Here is an 18,921-nt window from a genome sequence, read left to right on the forward strand (position 1 = left end):
AAAATCTAAGAACGTCCTAAGTGAGTAAACTAAGAGCATTTAAGAACATTCTTAGGAACATCCTATTTTTTTTCTTTACAATTTTCTTAAGTTTTATCTTAAGAACAATTTTGTGAATCCGGCCCCTGGTCGTCACCGTGGAGTGAGAATGTTTCCGACAGTCCGTGAATGCAGCAGTAACATGCATGGTAACCGGGGCGGCTCTATGTTTGATAGAGCTGGGCGTGGGCTCGACACTCCTCATCCCTTCTGCTCTCTGTGGAAGCACATTGTTCAACGCGGGCTCATTTTACCCAGAACCAATGAATGCCTTGGTGCATTTTTGCTACTGAAAATTAAACACTTTATCGGATAGAATAAGGTGCAGGTATTTGAAGACGGCGGGAAGCGGACCAGGAACATTTTGTTTCCTTCAGATACAGCTGAGAGGCAACATAGTTGAAAGATTTTTCCCCTTCTCCGGTAGACGAAACGTCGCTCTTGTCGCTAATTAGACCTCTGCTTGTTGTAAGTATGCAGTGCACATTCCTGGGTCCGAAATATGTCGGCAGTGACTCTTTTTGTCTAATGGTACCGCTTTAATATGCTTTCAATGTTTTGGGCACCGCTGGAGATTGCGGTCCACAGATAAAACATGTTAGCTCGCTATCATAACATTTTAATTCACGCCCGGCGAGCTTTAGCTGTCGAGCTCAACAACTCATGCTTGCTTTTTAGTCTTTGCTACATCTATGGTGAATTACATAGGACATTTTTTGCCTTGACCACAGTTTTTTTAAAACAATTTTCCATTTTGATAAACAGTCTCCCCTGAGTTCGGGTGTTGTAACTTGGTTATAGAGGAATAACATTAGACCGCCGTGGATTTCCCCATCATTTCAGTTTAAAAAAAGAAACCGAATGCATTTAAATGAACATAGCAATTGTGGGGAATTCACTTTCTGTCGCCTGTATTTTTGTCCATTGTACAGACAATGTTGAGTATGGGGTTGCTGCTGCCGATAGTGGCCACATACAAGTAACGTTAGGGGTGACGCCCCGTCACACTGAGTAAAACTGAATGTATCACTGCGGAAGTTAGATTCCATTACAAGGCATTTAGAAAGCGGACTCTGAATTATTTCTTCTCTGGAAGCTGTCCCTCAAAACAGTTTAGTGAGTTTAAAATGGGAAAAATGGCAAAGACAGCACTAAGGTTTAATTGGCTATCACTCAAATTATGGCCATAGGGGCTGTTAGACTCGATGAGAAACAATTTACCCATCCCAAGCTGAGTATATCTTTGGCAGAATTCATTGTATTAATCATACAAAGTTATCTATGCATTTTAGTCAGTGCCCTCTTTAAAAAAAACCAAAACGTGTTTCACTTCTGTGTTCATTGTTGGCTTTTTGTCATAACTGACTGCAGATGACTGCACATATCATCATCTTATCTACCATAACATCACTGCTGCTTACCAAAGCATCATCTATATGATGCATGTAACAGCCATATAGTTTTTTTCATGATCATATAGGCTGGAGTACATTGAGCTACATTGGGTTCCATTAAGGCGATCCAGTTTCAGTCATTTGAATTTAACATCAGCATCTGTAGCGTTCAGAACGAAGGCAACAATTCAGGCAGCTGGAAAACAGCTGGAGATAGTCCAGCCAGTGATAGAGGTGTGATGTTAATCTCTTGTCCCTTTCTCTGAACAGCTGTAGCCAGGGAGGTGCACAGCTGCTTGCCAAAATAAGTGTGACATTTCTGGATACCAGTAATTTACAAATGACAACTGTTCATACAGCTTTCATCTGGATGCTTTTAATTAGTGAGATGTGTCAGTTTGAGACCTAAAGATGGCCCAGGATATGTCATTATATGTACTTTTTGTAAGCATATTTTAGCTGTGTTTTTTATTTTGAGGCCGGACATATTCCTGACTTGATATTGTTGTTGTTGTTTCCAAGTCTTTATGTTAGAAAGGTTTGTTTAAATTATTTTTTCTACTGAGAACTAACTAAACTAGAGATGCTCCAATTAGTTTTTTTTCTGATGATATGATGCTGATCATGGATAAGATTTATTGGCCCATACCAATCTTTTTTGTTGTTGTGTTGAATGCACAGCTGAAGCAATATGTCACCAGTGGTTAGCCATCATGCTAAGAGCATTGATAGCTAACATTACACCACCCTTTGTTATTATGGCTTTTAGCGGTTCATTTGCAAACTGTTTCTTGTAGATCGTCACTTTAATGAGAATGACATCTTCTACAGGTTGACTGGCAGCTTAGTTTATGTGACCCATAATATGCTTTCTGTGCACAATGTTTTCAAATGCACTCAAAAAGTAAAACAAATGGAAAATATTAACTCATTCTGATTGCAAAAAAAGACCACTGATGAGTTTCGGGGTGTTTGGTGACCGATGATAAGCCTCATGGATCCTCTAACTGGCAGGCCTTTGTGTGGGGGTCAGCTGGCCTTTTCATCTCTGCTGCTGCCTCCACCGTCTCACCCTAGTCGACAAGCTGAAAGGATGACCCAGTGGGGAAAAGGTCACTTGTATTCCAGTGCCTTTAAGAGCAGCTTGTTTAAACATGCACACATACACACAGATGTGTGCAGAGAGTCTTTATATAAATGTTTGTATGGGAGAAAATGTGTGGAGGTAGAATTGTTTATTAAAGGATTTTCTCTTAAAATTCTCTTTGAGTTAAATTATATTTTCATTCATGTTTTGGTATTTTCTCTGGCTTCCTACCCTCGAGGAGGAACTCAATGTATGATGCTATTTCAAAGTGCTATAGTCTACTAGAGTTAATAGACTTCATAAAAATGTTTTAAATCCTCACTTATTTGTGTTTCACTGGCCTCAGAGAGCAGAATAGTGATTCCTCAGCTGCCGGTCAACACTTATGTTTGGATGCCGTTTAGGAGGATGATGTCATTGGAGAGCAGTGGGAGGGTGCGGTGGGCTATCGAGGCTCGAGAATGGGTCTTGGAGCCTCAGTATTCGACCGTGATACCTCCCTAGAGAGGGTCTCCTTACCATCATTGCTCCATTAAAAATCTATTATCTCTGCAGTGGGCTTGTGGCTCTGCCAGTATGGATTCTTTAACCAATTAAGAACTTTAATGGAAAGCAGGATGCATGTTGAGGAGGATGGCCATCCATGTGCCCTCCTTCTTGCATCATGTGTTTTGAAGTAACGGAACTGTTTTCCAAGCAAGGAGATGTTCATTGACTTCAGTTATCAGAGCCATGCAGCTGAGAAAAAGCTAGTGGATCTCGAGCATTTCCATTATTGATTATTTTAATTTTTTTAAATGTTTCAGTTTTCCAAGTCGACCACTCCCTCCCTCCTGTGGATTTTTGTGCCCTTGCAAATAGTAAAAGTAGCCCTCTCCCGCTCGTGCCCTCTGCCACACTCTTCCCATCACCCCTCTTGCTGTTCTGTACTCGCACCCTCCGTAAGCTGTCATGTAAGATTATCCTTTTGGTCCAGGCGGGGCTCTAGGGTTTCAAAACGCACTGTTAATTTCCCAGGCTGGAGGTGGCGAGCTATAAATAACCCTAAACACAGACATGTATAGTGCTCCTTGATCAAAAAGGGAACAGCTATGCAAAGATTTTGGGGACTTTGGATTGGAATACTTGTACATGACACTGCAGCTACAGCCTGTCTCAGAGTTAAGCATGAGAACAGCGACAGCAAGAAGCTGACTTTTGATATCAGATATGTACATTGTATGAAAATTGGACCGTTCCATGACCTCATCATGGTATGTTTTTACAGGTGTACTGTGCAAATGTGGCCAACTGTTGCATGTCTGAGGCAAAAGGACTGTACAGGTTGTCCGTGACCTGATAGTAATTACTGTTCAATATGAAAATCAGGACTGTAGACAAGGGCACTACACTGCTATAAGGGCAGGATAACCATCTGTGTGTACAGTACTTGTAAAAACAACATTGGACCAAAAGTTCCCATGCTTCGCCCCCATGTGTGTGTGAATATTAGAAAAGATTGATGCATTCACTGATGATTGTGATCTCCGGCCACTGTGTCCTCATCCCTCCTCTCTATCTGCCTCAAGACCAGCTCTGTGTGAGCCCCCACTGACAACAAGTGGCTCTGAGAAAGCAACAGCATCACTATCAATGATTAATTTTGCTATTCATCTCCATATGTATGTGTGGATTATTAATCAGCTGCTGACTTGGCCTAGTTTGAAAAGAGATGGCACCATGGCTGTCTGTTTTCCTTCCTTCAGTCTCCCAGTAGTGGGCACGGGTGTGTTGAATTTGCATTTTAGGCTGTAAATTTCAATCGTTTGGCAGGTGTACACTTGAGATCTGGTTATGTAGAAGAAATGCGGCAACCAACCGTGTCAGAATCTGGATAGCTGTGGGTGTGTGAGAGAGCACAAGTGTCAATCTCTTTTTGTGATTATTTGTGTGTGTGTGCGTGTGTGTCCTACATTTTCGATCTTTACTACATATCAGTTCAATTGAGTGCGCTTTATTGTTATCAAACTTAATAAAACGGCTTCTATAAGGATTTAAGTTTTGGTACATTTTGATCTACAGTTAGCTTTTATTAAAATGCACTTGTTTGTGTATATAATGTATCCTGAACACTTATCATAGCCTTGACAACTGCACAATACTTTTTTCTGCAACATATATATATTGTAATATGATAATAGATTATCGGACTATCTCAGTTTTTGATTTTTGTTTGTTTTAATTAGATTTTGATGCTATAAAATAGGGGTGTTATGTTATGATTGTGACTGATTGACTTGGTAGGTTAGGCCGGTCACGTAGGTTAGGCCGGTCACGTCTATGCAACCAACTATGCTATCCAAATTACGTTATTAGCGCAAGATGGCTGCGGCTGTATTACTGATATACTTACTATATATATATATATATATATATAGTTACCTCAAAGTAATCAAACAACAACAAGACCAATATTGGATTTTTCAACCTGATACCAATATAGATATTTCAGAATGTTAAGAAAAAAATCATTATTCTGCAGAAATGCTTAACATTAACAATCACGTTTACAAAATACACTCTTACTTGCTGTCTGGATGGAGAACATAATGGCGCGAACCATTTCTGAATACCTAAAACTTTAGTATTTCCTGCGATGTTAATTGATAATGCAGATAGTCGTGTCGCCAATATCAATGACAGCACACTCTTCATCCCTGAAAGTTCCTCCTTTCTCTAATCCTAATGATCAATCTATAATTTAATGTTATTTTGTGTCCATGCTGTTTCCATCATCATAAACTAGCCCTGATGTGAATCCTTGCCCTGTCTTGAGCTTGTACCCATAACAGTGACCAAAGATGCTCCAGCGCCTGTCTGCCCACAAGTCTCTCCGCACAGCTGCTGTTTATTTGGTTAAAGGAGGCTATGAGGAGAGAGGCTGGCTCTGCGGCTCTGCCACGGTCTCTGTGCTCCAGCCAGGGCGGGCTGCACTGTGTACCAGGTTGATTTATTTACAGTGAGGGAAAAGGAAGCTAAATGTTTTGCCACAAGATTGAGGGGGTCAGGATAATTCCCTTCCTGTTGTGCTTGAGAATTATAGCAGCGAGGGTGTTTTTACAAGGAGGCCATTGTTGATATTGGTGACGGTGTTCAGTGCTACCTGTTCCAATAAGGCAAGCAATAGCTTACGAGATCAAGGATGCGTTGCAGGGAACGTGTGTGTGTGTGTTTGTGTGTTGTGTGTTGTGTGTTGTGTGTGTGTGAATGAGAGCAGCCAAATGGCTGCGTCTTCAGTTAGCAAGTCTGCTTTTCTGTCAATCATTAACATCAGTGAGCCAGACATAGTCTTGGCTAATCTTAGTCTGCCCCCACATCAGCACAGTCGCACACATCACTGACACAGATAACACAAAGTTTTTCTATAGACGACTATGCAGATTGTATTAGAAACAAATATAAATGCATGTCTGTTTCTTTTGACTCCCCTTGGGAATTAGTTTTCTTTGGATGCTTTGCATGTTGTCCTTTCATTGCCCAGAGGCTGTGCTCGTGTCACCTGTTACTGCTCCCTTCTTATAAATCGAGTTTAAGATTCACTCCAGCTGTGTGTGTGTGTGTGTGTGTGTGTGTGTGTGTGTGTGTGTGTGTGTGTGTGTGTGTGTGTGTGTGTGTGTGTGTGTGTGTGTGTGTGTGTGTGTGTGTGTGTGTGTGTGTGTGTGTGTGTGTGTGTGTGTGTGTGTGTGTGTGTGTGTGTGTGTGCTCCCTTGGGAGATAAAGCACAAGAGAGAGGGTGTGTATGTGTTCTGCTCAAGCTGGCTGAAGCACTGATGTTCACAGCTCTGTAGCGAGCGAGGAGTTTGTGTAACAGAGCTACATTGAGTGCATTTTATGTTAGGGATGACAGTTGGTGCCCTGGAGAAGGTAAAACAGCATATGTAACCCTTGGTGCTCATGAAATCCTGACAGATTGATTACACACTATAACAGGTGGGTCAGTTACTGATTTTCTTCTTGAGCTCACTTAAGGAATATTCAGCAAAGTGAGACACTATCAATGATCAGAGCAAGATGTTTAGCCCCATGTGCCCTCGCTTTCCTCTAAACTACAAGACAATGCGTCAGACTACTTTTGAGGAAGAGAAAACGAAGGTGGTTTTTGGTTTTTAACAGTGTTGCAAATTCAAATGTACAAATTACGCACCTTAATTCATCTGAAGTCAAGTTATTTCTCTTTTTCAAAGAGAAAGTGAAACCTAGCCCTTCCTAGGCGTTACAGGAATTCTAGAGATTTTCCTCTGATCTGATATCAGAGATGACATGGCTGTAATGACATGACCTGACCACTCATTGTTGTCTGCATGATGTCAAACTGAAAACTGTAACCACGGGAGGCTCCTGTGGTTGCTATGGGCCTCCAGCTGACTTTACTTGTGGTTAGCCATAGATTTGGTCATACTAGCCCTAGCTTGTATTTTATAACTTAGTCTAAATGGAAAGCTTTATGTCTTTCTAACTCTGACTCATTATTTGCCATTGTGTCTATTACAGGGCTGCTATTAGGTCATTTTGAGTACCGTGATTTGGTAACTTAGTGGTAAATTTGCAGCAAGCTGAGTCACTGTTTGCCACTGTATGTAGTGGAAACGCCCATATGACTACTTTAGCTACCCATTGACTCAACATGCCTGGAATTTCACTGGCCAGCAGTGTTGTAAGGTGTGTGTTAGTGTGTGTGTGTGTGTGTGTGTGTGTGTGTGTGTGTGTGTGCCTTGCATCTATGCATGGTACATGTTTGCTTCTAGCTGGCTCAATAATTGACATTGTGATCGCTTAATTAGAATTTTTTAATTGGACATTTTTTTAGCACATCTGGTCTTTGATGCAAAGTCTGGATTAGTTCTTCAACTATATTGATGAAGGTGTTTATCTTCCACTTAACAATATCTCGAACCTAAGTTTCAGAAATTTCTCATCATAACTAAATGATTTCTGAAGCTGCCTACCTATATATAAAAAAAAAAAGGATCTAAACGTTCAATCTATGGAGTTTTAACCTGAACGTAAGCATAATATGTCCCCTTTTAATAAATGGTTTAGCACTGTGAATTGCAAATGCACAAAGGTGAAAAAATGGCCTTTGAGTGAGCAACATTTCCCATGATTTTTTTTGCATGATTAGGAAGAATCTATCATGTCCTTCCAAGTTTAACTATTGAAACTGCTTTACTTTTCCAACTCTGCTTTGAGATGCCCTCTAGGTCCATAAATTCGTGTAAAAGCGATGTTTACTTGTGTTGTGTAAATTTTAGCCTACAGAAAATGGATATCACTTAATGTTTTCTCTGGAGACCGACATGTTTCCTTAATAACATGCCTTGATTTATAGTCAGGGCAGCGCTTGCACATCGACTAGACCTCTTAAGTGGGTTCAGTGGGTCCATAGGGGACAACTGCAGGCACACCTGGAGTCATAAAATCCTCTTTTAGGCCTCTCATTCTGTTGCTATGGATTGATCCCTATGGAAGGAGCAATGAAAACCAACAAGCATTTCATAGCAAAAGCCTTGTTAGCAATAATAGTGATTGTTGAAAGGAAAAATGTTGCAGATCCTTTTGATCGATATTTAACTTTTTTACACATTTTACTTTTAAGAATTTTTTTGTCCATTGTGCTTTTTCATTACTCTATTTTGAAGTACCTTTTTAATGTGATTATTTTGCTATGGCGTTTGTCACCATGGTTTCAAAGGAAGTCCTCAGTAATGTGAAGCCTGAGTGATGAGGACCAGTCTGCCAGTGTCATGCCCCTTCTATTTCTCCTCGCGCTCCCTCTCATACACACTCTCTGCTGCTCACACTGAGCGGGAGAGCATTGGAACATTGAGTACCTTCAGCACATTTTTCACATTCCCCTTTGAGGGTCTCAACCTTAGCCCCCGCTACACACACGCACAGTATAAAACACACACACACACTCACACTTACAAAACCCACTGATGTTTCTAACCACTGGGCAGCAATAGTTGTGGACCATGTCATGACAGTCCAGTGGCAGAGAATAGCTTGCCAAATCTCTGTTTGTTGTTCAGTCCAACCCCAGTAGGGTGTATGTTTCTTGTCAGAGTGCTTACCTGCACCTTTCTTTCTCCCTTTCTTCTCTCTAGCAGCGGTGTGTGTGTGGTGAGCAGCAGCGGCAAAGATGACGGAGTATAAGCTGGTGGTGGTGGGAGCAGGAGGTGTAGGCAAGAGTGCACTCACCATCCAGCTCATCCAGAACCACTTTGTGGATGAATATGACCCCACCATAGAGGTATGACTCTTCTGCATTTTCTTCACATTATTCCTGTGGGAGGCATCTTGGGTGTTAGGGTGGGGAAAGTAGATGAGGAAAGGTTGATCGTATTGTTAAAAAATAAAATATTTCCAACTCCCCCTTGAATTGTTGTGTTGTAGCACAACTCTTTTATGTGGTAGAAGTGCATGCATTAATCTACATGTTTTATAAAAATGCCCAACCCCACAGTCACTGCTGAAAAATATTGTCTGGACCTACTGAGACGACAGCTCAGTCTAAATCAAGTTAATTTAATTTAATTAATCAAATGTCTGTGGCGATTCTCCAAACGATCAAGTTTGAGAGAAACTCCTTTTTCTTCTTTCTTTTTTAGTAAGAAAGAAATATTTACTCCGCCCTTGTGTAATTCTTCATGGAAAGAGTCACAGACAAAGATTGCAGACTCTGCAAAGAGGAGAGGGAAGCCAGAGAGAATGTTTTCTCCTCTCTTTTTCTCCACTCTCTCCCTCTCTTTCTCACCACGCCTGCCTCTGGCCAGACAATGTCCTTTTTGTGTATTTGCATTCCTGGCCCCTATGCTCTAACAAACAAAGGGACGGCACTCCATGTTTTTGTGGCTGCGTGTTGGAAGGCTAAACATTGGCTCCAATACCCTGCTCCTCTGATCTCTAGATGTGCATTCGACTCGGAAGTGGACTGGGAATTAATAACGCATACCAGTTAATACACATTCAGTCAGCATCATATCTCAGTGCTTAGCAGCATTCCCTTATACAAACACAGAGTGGCCAAGGATGCAACAAGCTCAGTGACCCATAGTTGGCTCAGATTCCACCTGAACCATCTGTTTTGTGTCTGACTTTTGTTACAGATTGCACACTCACATTTTGACCACCTCGGTAAATGTTGGACTTTCTCCCTTTTTTCTGCAGGACTCGTACAGGAAACAAGTTGTGATTGACGGGGAGACGTGCCTGCTGGACATTCTGGATACTGCAGGTCAAGAGGAGTACAGTGCCATGAGGGATCAGTACATGAGGACAGGGGAGGGTTTCCTCTGTGTCTTCGCTATCAACAACACCAAGTCATTTGAGGACATTCATCAGTACAGGTGTGTGTGTGAGAGAGAGGCAAAGATTTGGGTTCAGGGATGCAGGAGCACTGCACTCATATTGAGCATTGTGAGATCTGTTGTTGCAGATGTGAACGTGTCTATCTACTGGCCAGATCCCAGAACAGCCACTTCGGAGCTCAGACACAAAATCATTCCTGTTAGTTTTTTTCTAAGGTTCTGTGTAAGTGTATTTGTATATGCAGTGTGTGTTGCAGGGACTCCCTTGGGGTTTGGATCGAGAGGGGTGTGTATACGTAAGTGTGCCAGCTCTCTGCAGTAGTAGGGTGATGTCATGCTGTAGCGTTTAACACGGCTAAAGAAAGCTTAGCCCCCAACTGGAGGATTACAGCACGATGCCAATGAAATCGATCCTGACTCAATTAGAGGAGCGGGGAGAGGTAGCACTTTCAAGGACGGGGAAGGAGAAAGGGAGAGAGAGAGAGAGAGAGAGAGAGGGGAGAGATTCAGCTGGAGATGACAGCGTTCTCTCTCTTTGCCACATTTTGTCTTTCTCATCACATTAGATACCCACTTGCCAGTCTTGCACGTGGAAAGTAGAAGAGGCTGCATATTTACTTCCTCCTCCACAGATTTGCAGGGTTTTTTGAGTTTCTTGCACACACATTTGTTTGGCTTCCTGCCATTGCAGCCCTGCCTTTTTTGGGACACTTAACACAACTGCTGGTATCACTGTAAAACCATTGTGCAACTTGTGAAAGCATGCATGGATCTTTGGTTGGATGCTAGTGTGTCGGGCTGTGGCCTGGTTAGAGCTGTTGAGTTATTTAAGGATCTGCCGTCTAAGTAGTCAGAGGCATTTCTGCAAAACTTGTGCTCCACTGTTGGCACATACTGTCTTGGTACCTGCTTAAAACTGGACAATGCATGTAGATATTCTTTCCCCCAGCTGTATTATACCAAATGCACCAAGTTAATAATATATCTTCTTTTGGTGTTGCTGTAATTTTGAATATACCTCTCAGACTTGAAATACCTTCCTCACCAGTATTTAACATGGCAATGGTCTAAACAGGATAACATCTCTGCTGTGACATCAAGACTCAGAGCAACTGTGGTCATAAACAGCGTTAGCATTGTTGACTGCAGAAGGGCAGGGCTGACTGTGGCGGATGCATCCTGCTGTACTGTGGCTTAGGGAGAAGAAGGGCTGAGCAGATAGATTGATCTGACCCACTCCTCTCACTCAGTTCCCCCTGGCTGCCCGGTGTTTGGCGCTGGCTGCTGTAGTGATGAGGTAATGCTGTTCACCGCCTGCCTGTTGTCAATCCCTCCCCCTCCCTCCTTTCCTCTCCACCTCCCTCCTTCAGCAGTGCAGCACAGCCCAGCACCGGCGGGCCCTTGGTCTTCCTCAGGGTCCTAGAGCTCCCTGGGTGGTTGTCTCTCCAGTGGTGGAGCTGCTGTTGTTTATGAAGCAGGGAGGATCCCAGACAAGAGAGATGTGTCACTGTCACTAAAAGAAGTGCTGGGGTGGGTTAAGGAAACAGCAATTAAGTTTTGCAATTAAATGACAATTCTTTTGTTTTGCAATTCACAGAGAACAGATTAAACGTGTAAAGGACTCGGATGATGTTCCCATGGTGCTTGTGGGTAATAAATGTGACCTCCCGGCACGCACAGTGGACACAAGGCAAGCCCAGGAACTTGCCCGCTCTTATGGCATCCCTTACATCGAGACCTCTGCCAAAACACGACAGGTAGGCAGTGAACAAGAAGCACACACACACAGAACTTTGCATGCACTTTCATTTAAAAACACTTTTCCTTGTATCTCCCATAATTATGGGTATTTAAAATTACCTTAGCTGATATGTTATTTTTCCTCCCATCTTTGCAAGCTACAAAACCAAGATTCTTTCTAAATTTGAAGCTCCCCTGGACTGTATCATACTGTACTAAACAAGTTCTGACTGTTCTAGTATGGGCTCTGTAGTTTTTACATTTTGCACGTGTATTCATGCACATGAAAAGCAATGAATGGCCTGCGGTATGATGTGATTTGTGTTGCTGGAAACATTTTATTATGCCGCAGGCAATGACTCATAGCCAGGTTACCTTGGCTTGAATACAGAGCTACAATATTTGAAAGGCTTCATAAGGACAAGTTGCTGCACAGCTCCCACTGTCTCTGACTCACTGTCACACATTATGTAGGTACATACAGACTCTTGCATCATTATTGAACCCGCAGAAAGTCTGTCATTCAAATAGAAGAGTATGCAAAGACTTCTTTTTAGTCATTATGATTACTCGATTAATGGCTGAAATATCAGGGTTGCCATGGTGATGTTGCCAGGCCTCTCAATGGTGAGTACACCTGAGAGGTTTGCTGTCAGATATAAGGGGTGCATGCAGTGCATACCACTTGTAAGTGGCCAGATTTTTCTTTAACCTTTCTGCGTGTCCATGTTGTTTCAGGGAGTAGAGGATGCCTTCTACACACTGGTTAGGGAGATCAGACAGCATAAGCTGAGGAAGCTGAACCCACCTGATGAGAGCGGTCAGGACTGTATGAGCTGTCGCTGTGTGGTATCGTGATGCAGGTGAGACTTATCTCTAGATTTGTTTTCTCCTTTGACAGTTGCACAGTAATGTAGAAAGTTTCTAAGTCGTAGTGGCACTCCTATGTTGTGTTATGCTGTCTATTTAATTTATTCATTTTTTTAAATTTAAAATGTCAGTTTAACTTGTTACTGACTATGTTCAGATGCACAAAATATGCCATTATTTGCCCTTATTCCAAAAGACACATTATTCTTACTAAGCTGTTTATATGGCGAAAATTAATATTTCACTAAAAAACCCTCTTATTTATATATATATATATATATAATACCATGTGTATATTATATATATATATATTTGGGCACATCCAAAAACCTGTTGATATCCCAGTCTTTCATGATTTTCAAAAGTAGGTTGGTTTCTCCTACCGTCTCGAAATATGGACTTGTGTACAGCAACCATAGCAACCCACAGAGCTGTCCGTAAACAGGCAAGAGGCTGTGTGTCACAAACTGCAGTAAAACCCCAATTAAGACACATATTCCGAATGCACTGCCCAAAAAATGCTGAATTGGGAATAACGCATAATATGGAATATTCTGTTTTCATAAATATCCAATTTGGAACGTTTTCATATTCTGAATTAAACTGGAATATTACTGGACATGCATGTAAATGTAGTCACTGTCTTGTTTGTTTGTTGTTGTTTTTCCCAAAACAGTTAAATGGCACTAACATCTGTCCCTCTCTTGTGTCATTCTGTTCCCCAGCTGATTGTTGCACGTTGAGGATAAATTCTACAGCGCGTAGTGGAAGCATGGACTTAAAGATAGAAAGTTAAAAACAACTCAATGATGAAATATAAACTTTTTCTAAAAGAGGATGATTGAAGCAAAAGCTCTCAAGAAAATCATCAGAGCTGACTGAACCATAGACCTTCATGGAAAGGAGGATTTGGACTGTTGCCTAAGTTGGCTAGCTGAACCAGCCTGGTCCGGCCCCTTTTTTTGGTCCACACGTCGACCTGTGAGCAACACCACTAATGACTCTTTGTCAACTCCAGTGTGGCCTCGCTGGGTAGCTCAACAAGTTTCCTGCTAACTTATTGTTTTCAGTCTCAACACTGGTCTTAAAGGGGGTGTCTCTGACCTCCTCCCACCTTGAAAGCCTAATTCCACTCCCCCTGCCTGCCCACTGGAAGGACTGACTGATGTAAATGGAAAGGACTGGAATAGACGTTTATTTGCCCAAACATGAGTAACCCCCCTCCCATCCCACTCTACCTGCCTTTGGTGTCCCTCAAATGGCTGTGTAGTCCCTTCATTATACTGGATACAAGCGGTGGAGGCTGACATGGGAATGACTTTAATTTTTTGTTGCTGTTTAACAGTTAGCCTAGCTGTACAAAATCTTTGATTTTGTTTTTGACATGGAACATTTTGTTTGTGATTGCAGAATCCGAAAGTCACAGAGCAATATGTGAGCATGGGTATTTATTACAGGTGGCAACTGGTCTCACATTGTTCATGACCTGCCTGATGTAGTTGGAATTCCTTTTGGGATAGAAATGTTGAACGGAGAATATAAAGATAAATGGCGTCCCAGAATGCAGCTGCCTTCTTTACTTTACTATTTTTTTCTTTGCTACAGTAAGAATCGTCTTTGTGGAATAATAATAATAGTAATGGCTAGTGTATGTAGGTGCTGGTGCAATAGGATTCTTTACTGTCCAATTTACACAAAGTATTGGGAATAAACCACATCTCATTGCTACTTGTTTTACTTTGGTTCAGGAGGGAGGGGTACTGTGCGTGAAAAGTAGTTGTTGTCATCTCTCCAGGTGCTAATTCTGGAGAGGTTGCCTGTAGTAAAAAGGACGAAACCCCTGCACTTGTACAGTGATTGAATGACTGGTTTTAGATAGATTGTTTTTATAACGGTATGCTGTACACTTCTTATTTACTACACGGTGATAACAGCTATTTTTAGATTGCCAGAATCACTCCTTGTGGATAATAAGGCTCAGGAATCAGAGTCCAGGAAAGTCTAACCTAACAGTCCTGGAAATCAGGGTTAAGGATGTCACCAGTTAGCTTTGCAGAGTGTAACGCACAAGTCCTGCCTCAGAGTCGAACTTCAGTTTTTCCACACACCATACTACCCTCAAACTGCTCCTTTTTTTTCTTCCACCTCAGCTCTACAATGAAACCATAACAGGTCAGGTGCTCATCATGTCAGATCCATATACTGTATATTTGGGACTATTGTGTGTAATAGGTTATGGATATTGGGTTATGGGAGCGCATTGCTTTGTTTAAAGACTAGCTTGTGCTCTCCACAACCGCATTAATTTGCTGCCTAAATGAAAAAGACTGCTCTGTGTTTACTTTGCCTTATCTGTTAGCTAGTTTGTACCTCATGTATGCAGCGAACTCTACCTGAGACGATTATGTTTTGGCTGCATTGGTTTGTTTGTTTAATTATGTGTGCAACTAAAAAATCTAGAAGTGTGTTGAGTTTAGACATGCGCTGTTTAGAATCTTAAACACAAGGCAAGCCCCTGAAAACACTACACTGATGTTTTTTTAAAAAGGTTATTTCCTCTAATGGCATGTGAGTCTGAATGTGATTCTGTTTAACATGACTGAAACCAACAGTTACGTTTTTTTTCCTCTAATGTTCATATGAAGTTTCATTCCCATAACATTGAAATATGATAGTGATTACTAGAAAATGTCCAAATTATACTTGAACAACTCAGCGAATTGGTCATGTATGATGTTTTATGGAGTTCCAGACACTACAGGCAGGTTTTGGTAACAAGCTTAAGATGCAAACCTCAAAGAAATCTCAGACCTCTTCCATGAAAGACATCAAATGTTATTTTGCCATTGTCTCCTCAAGGGAACCGAAATGTTTATTTCTGACCTAATTGATTTTGTACAGTTAAGGTGACTTTTTTTTCACTCATAACATGGCTTAAAGAAATATGATCAGTCTAGTTACTGTGTGGATGATAGTGGTCAAGTTGTTAAGTGTTCATTTCTCTGCTTGGAGGAAGAATATGAACTGTGAATGTGTTTCAGTCTTTAGATATCGTTTGAAAGAAGCCTCGTGTTTAAATTTTACAATATTGAAATTATACAGGAGTTGATCCTTGGTCCCACTTTTGGCTGTGTTGTTCCTAACTTTTATTTTACACCCATTGTACTCAAACCTTTAAATGGAAAAAAACAGAGTGTGGCGTTGTAACCTGTAATTACAGTCCTGATAGTATGCTTGTCCTCTCCCTGTCAATCTTTAAACAGTACATCAATGACAATAATACATACAATTCCACAGATCTATGTGTTCAAATTCCCGTTTCATTAGAATATCGGCGTCATGTTGCCACAGGGATACTCCAGCCAGCAAAACCACAAGTATACATGTCAGAAATTCTGGCCAGCATGACAAAGACTGTACGGACCATTGGGAGTTTTGCACAAGGATACAGTGGGCTCAAGGGCTTGTTTCTCCCTTGCAAACTGTTGATGGAGGTGTGGAAGGAATTTGTGAAAATGTCAACTGTTTAGCTATTTAAGATGTATTTACTCTTTGAAAACGTGGCAAATGTATTGCAGGACAGGAATAAAGATGTCAAAATGAAACTGTGTCTGTGGTCTCTCAACCATCAAACTTTCACATCATGTTCTTCTCAAATTTACAATTTGCTGCCACCTACTGTCTGCTTTGAGCATCATGGTTAAGAGTATGACTAGCAGAGGAGCCCGCAGATATTTTTTCTTTAATTATACAAACAAAGCTGAACTAAATACATCTTGACAAATATGTTTTCCTGTGGGGAAAATGGGAGGATCACAGTTGTGATGAGGGATCAAAGGACAGTCATAAATGTGTTTAAATGAGTTCTGTCATAAACAGCACCATTTATGAGACATTTATGGTCACACACATTTTCTGTTTTCCTGTTTTCTTTCGGGTAAACCTAATGAAGCAATGTCCAAAGAGGAAATATGTCATGATTTCTTCATAAATAAACTACTTGTAAAGTTAATACGTTAAAGTAAATTGATCAATTAAGATATATATATTTATCTCACTTTACAACTGAAGTCTAATTCTTTTTATAAAAGATATGAGACTGTGTGTGTGTGTTTTGGTAACTTCCAGCAACTTAAAAGGAAGGAGGAAGTATGCAAGACTTACTGTCTGGTGGAGTAAAAGAAAGCAGCTCAATGAAGCATGGTGGAAGAATATTGTTTGTTATTTCACTAAAGTTAATGTTAAATACAATATGACATCTCTTAGACTCAGACTGAAACGTATATATTTTCTGAGTATTTGGAAGGTCTTTTTATGTTATTCCTGCTGGTACTGATGTTTTTTTATGTTATTTTGCATGGTAAACCATATAGCACCACTGGAAAAAATGGTTTGATAGGAGACACAGGTCAATATAATAATCATGATACAGTAACACATTGCAAATATGGCTGTAAATGGTTAATAAAGCAAGATACATGTACCAATGATAATCCTATTATTTACCCAGATCCAAGAGATTAGACAATTTCATCACCCAAACAACAACCAAAAGATGGCCCCTTTACCAGTTATTAAAAAATATAATAATAATAATAATTTACATATATTGGTGTAATGGGCCCTATCTTGTTTCTTTTAGCCAACCATGTGGTCATGTGTTATTGCTTCAGGGCAGATGATTTGCATAATTGTGGGGCTGCACTCTCACTGGCTTTCAAAAGTCATAAAAGACAGAAGGTTATCCATAAACCCAAGAGACACGGAAAAGCCAAGGGTTGATGAGTGTTTGAGATCGAAGAGACAGACAGACAAAAAGTATTTGTTTTTTTTCCTTTTGGATAAACCGTAATCATGCCATACTGTGAGGATAAGATCAAGAAAATGCTCCCGAAGGTAAGAATTCATTCTCTTGTATAAACCCATTATTCAGTATGTATAAACACATTTTTCAGTGCTTGTTTTTTCCCCTTTTATTTTAAAGACATATCTTCGCAAACATGCGGCCCATGAAATATGTGTTGCATTGACTTACTTCAAAAACCTCGTGCCTGTGATGGATAAATATGGTAAGCAGCAGCTAACAATCTCTTGTTGAACCTATTTAATATGGAAAAATTCAACAAGATCACGAAATTATTTTCATTGTTTCAAATTTTACAGTTTACAACGATGGAACCACAAAAGACTTGATGAGTCTAACCGGAACCATTCCTGTCATGTATGAAGGTAACAACGACAATGCACTATATACTGTTTGACCCAATTCAAAAGCTAAATTATAGAAGCTGGCTTTGACTTGACTTCTGATCAATTAACATCAAAAATATGAAATATGAATCTTATATTCTCTCAGAATATTTTAGATTTAACACTTCCCCCTCTGTTCTCAAACAAGACAGGACCTATAACATCCCAGTATGCTTGTGGATTGAGGAAAACTACCCCCAAACTGCTCCCATCTGCTATGTCAGACCCACACGTGAGATGGTTGTCCTTAGTGGAAAATATATCTCTAGCAATGGTGAAGTCATGCTGCCTTATCTGGAGGAGTGGAATAATGTGAGTATTCTTTGACAGAGCAGCATATAAAAAGTGTTACATGGTATCAAGGTTGTTACTGATGGTTGCTGGCACTCACATGGACAGCATGCTGTGTTTTAGAGCTTAACTGCCATATTACATTGACATTTCCTTCCTCCGTTCAGGGCGAATGTGACCTAGTGAGCCTCCTGCAGGTGATGGTTGCCATGTTTGGAGACTTCCCTCCTGTATGCATGCAGCCTCTTCCAGAGTCTGAACAAGCCCCTTGTAAGTAACACTCACACAGGCAGGAAGCAAGTATCCATGTAGTTTGAAAAACAACTCTATCTATAACCTAGATACAAGTTGGTTTTGATAAGACAGAACCAAGATTCATATCTAGGCCACACCTGATAAATCTAGGTTCATCACTCATAAATCTAGTGCTGGAAACACAGTCTTTATGAATTTGTTGAGACTGATAAGTACCTTTCTAAATATATACATATATTTTCTTGTAGGTTGGCTGCAGTTCCACAGACAAGCAGAGGTGCTTTCAAATACTGATGGAAGTTTATATCTGCATTTACCCGGAGAAGATGATCTCCCTTTCCAGCAAGAACATGAAACCAACTGTTAGTTGTTTGTGAAATTTGACATTATTTTTGACTATGTGTGTGTTGCATGTGATTATGTCTTTGATCCTGTGTACAGTGCCATTGATTATTTTATGGTTAATCAAAAACAACATGCTGTATGGCTATTTCCAAATGATTTAGAAGGTAAATGCACCTGGTGTAAACATACTGACTGTGTTTGGTGTGAATGTGATGCATTATCTTTTTTAATGGGGTTTTTCATCAAAAAAAAAAGTCGCTTTATTGTCAGTTCTGCTACACATGTACACATACAGAGAACA

General features: G+C 40.6%; 2 protein-coding genes across 3 annotated transcripts; both read left to right on the forward strand.

Annotated features, from left to right (window-relative positions):
* Positions 1-224: 224 nt before the first annotated feature.
* hrasb (HRas proto-oncogene, GTPase b) lies at positions 225-15,510 on the forward strand. 2 transcript variants are annotated; one of them, XM_059335137.1, is made up of 6 exons: positions 225-507; positions 8,667-8,812; positions 9,730-9,908; positions 11,467-11,626; positions 12,348-12,472; positions 13,205-15,510. In XM_059335137.1, the coding sequence occupies exons 2-5, from the start codon at positions 8,702-8,704 to the stop codon at positions 12,465-12,467; spliced, it is 570 nt and encodes a 189-aa protein (XP_059191120.1). In that variant the 5' UTR covers positions 225-507; positions 8,667-8,701; the 3' UTR covers positions 12,468-12,472; positions 13,205-15,510. The 2 variants fall into 2 exon arrangements, with proteins under 2 accessions (XP_059191120.1, XP_059191121.1); XM_059335138.1 differs by having other exon boundaries at positions 8,670-8,812.
* Positions 15,511-17,333: 1,823 nt separating this feature from the next.
* On the forward strand, positions 17,334-17,965 carry zgc:123278 (uncharacterized protein LOC641569 homolog). Its single transcript, XM_059334860.1, is given in 5 exon segments — positions 17,334-17,375; positions 17,464-17,548; positions 17,643-17,708; positions 17,878-17,919; positions 17,922-17,965. Coding segments are annotated over 5 exon segments (279 nt in total).
* The last annotated feature ends 956 nt before the right edge of the window (positions 17,966-18,921 follow it).

Source organism: Centropristis striata, chromosome 6 (assembly GCF_030273125.1).
Source record: "Centropristis striata isolate RG_2023a ecotype Rhode Island chromosome 6, C.striata_1.0, whole genome shotgun sequence".
Lineage (NCBI taxonomy): Eukaryota > Metazoa > Chordata > Actinopteri > Perciformes > Serranidae > Centropristis > Centropristis striata.

Coding starts and splice junctions, on each gene's coding strand:
- hrasb (XM_059335137.1), top strand. CDS start 8,702: ATGACGGAGTATAAGCTGGTGGTGGTGGGAGCAGGAGGTGTAGGCAAG. Junction 8,813..9,729: donor AATATGACCCCACCATAGAG/GTATGACTCTTC, acceptor TTTTTTCTGCAG/GACTCGTACAGGAAACAAGT. Junction 11,627..12,347: donor CCTCTGCCAAAACACGACAG/GTAGGCAGTGAA, acceptor ATGTTGTTTCAG/GGAGTAGAGGATGCCTTCTA.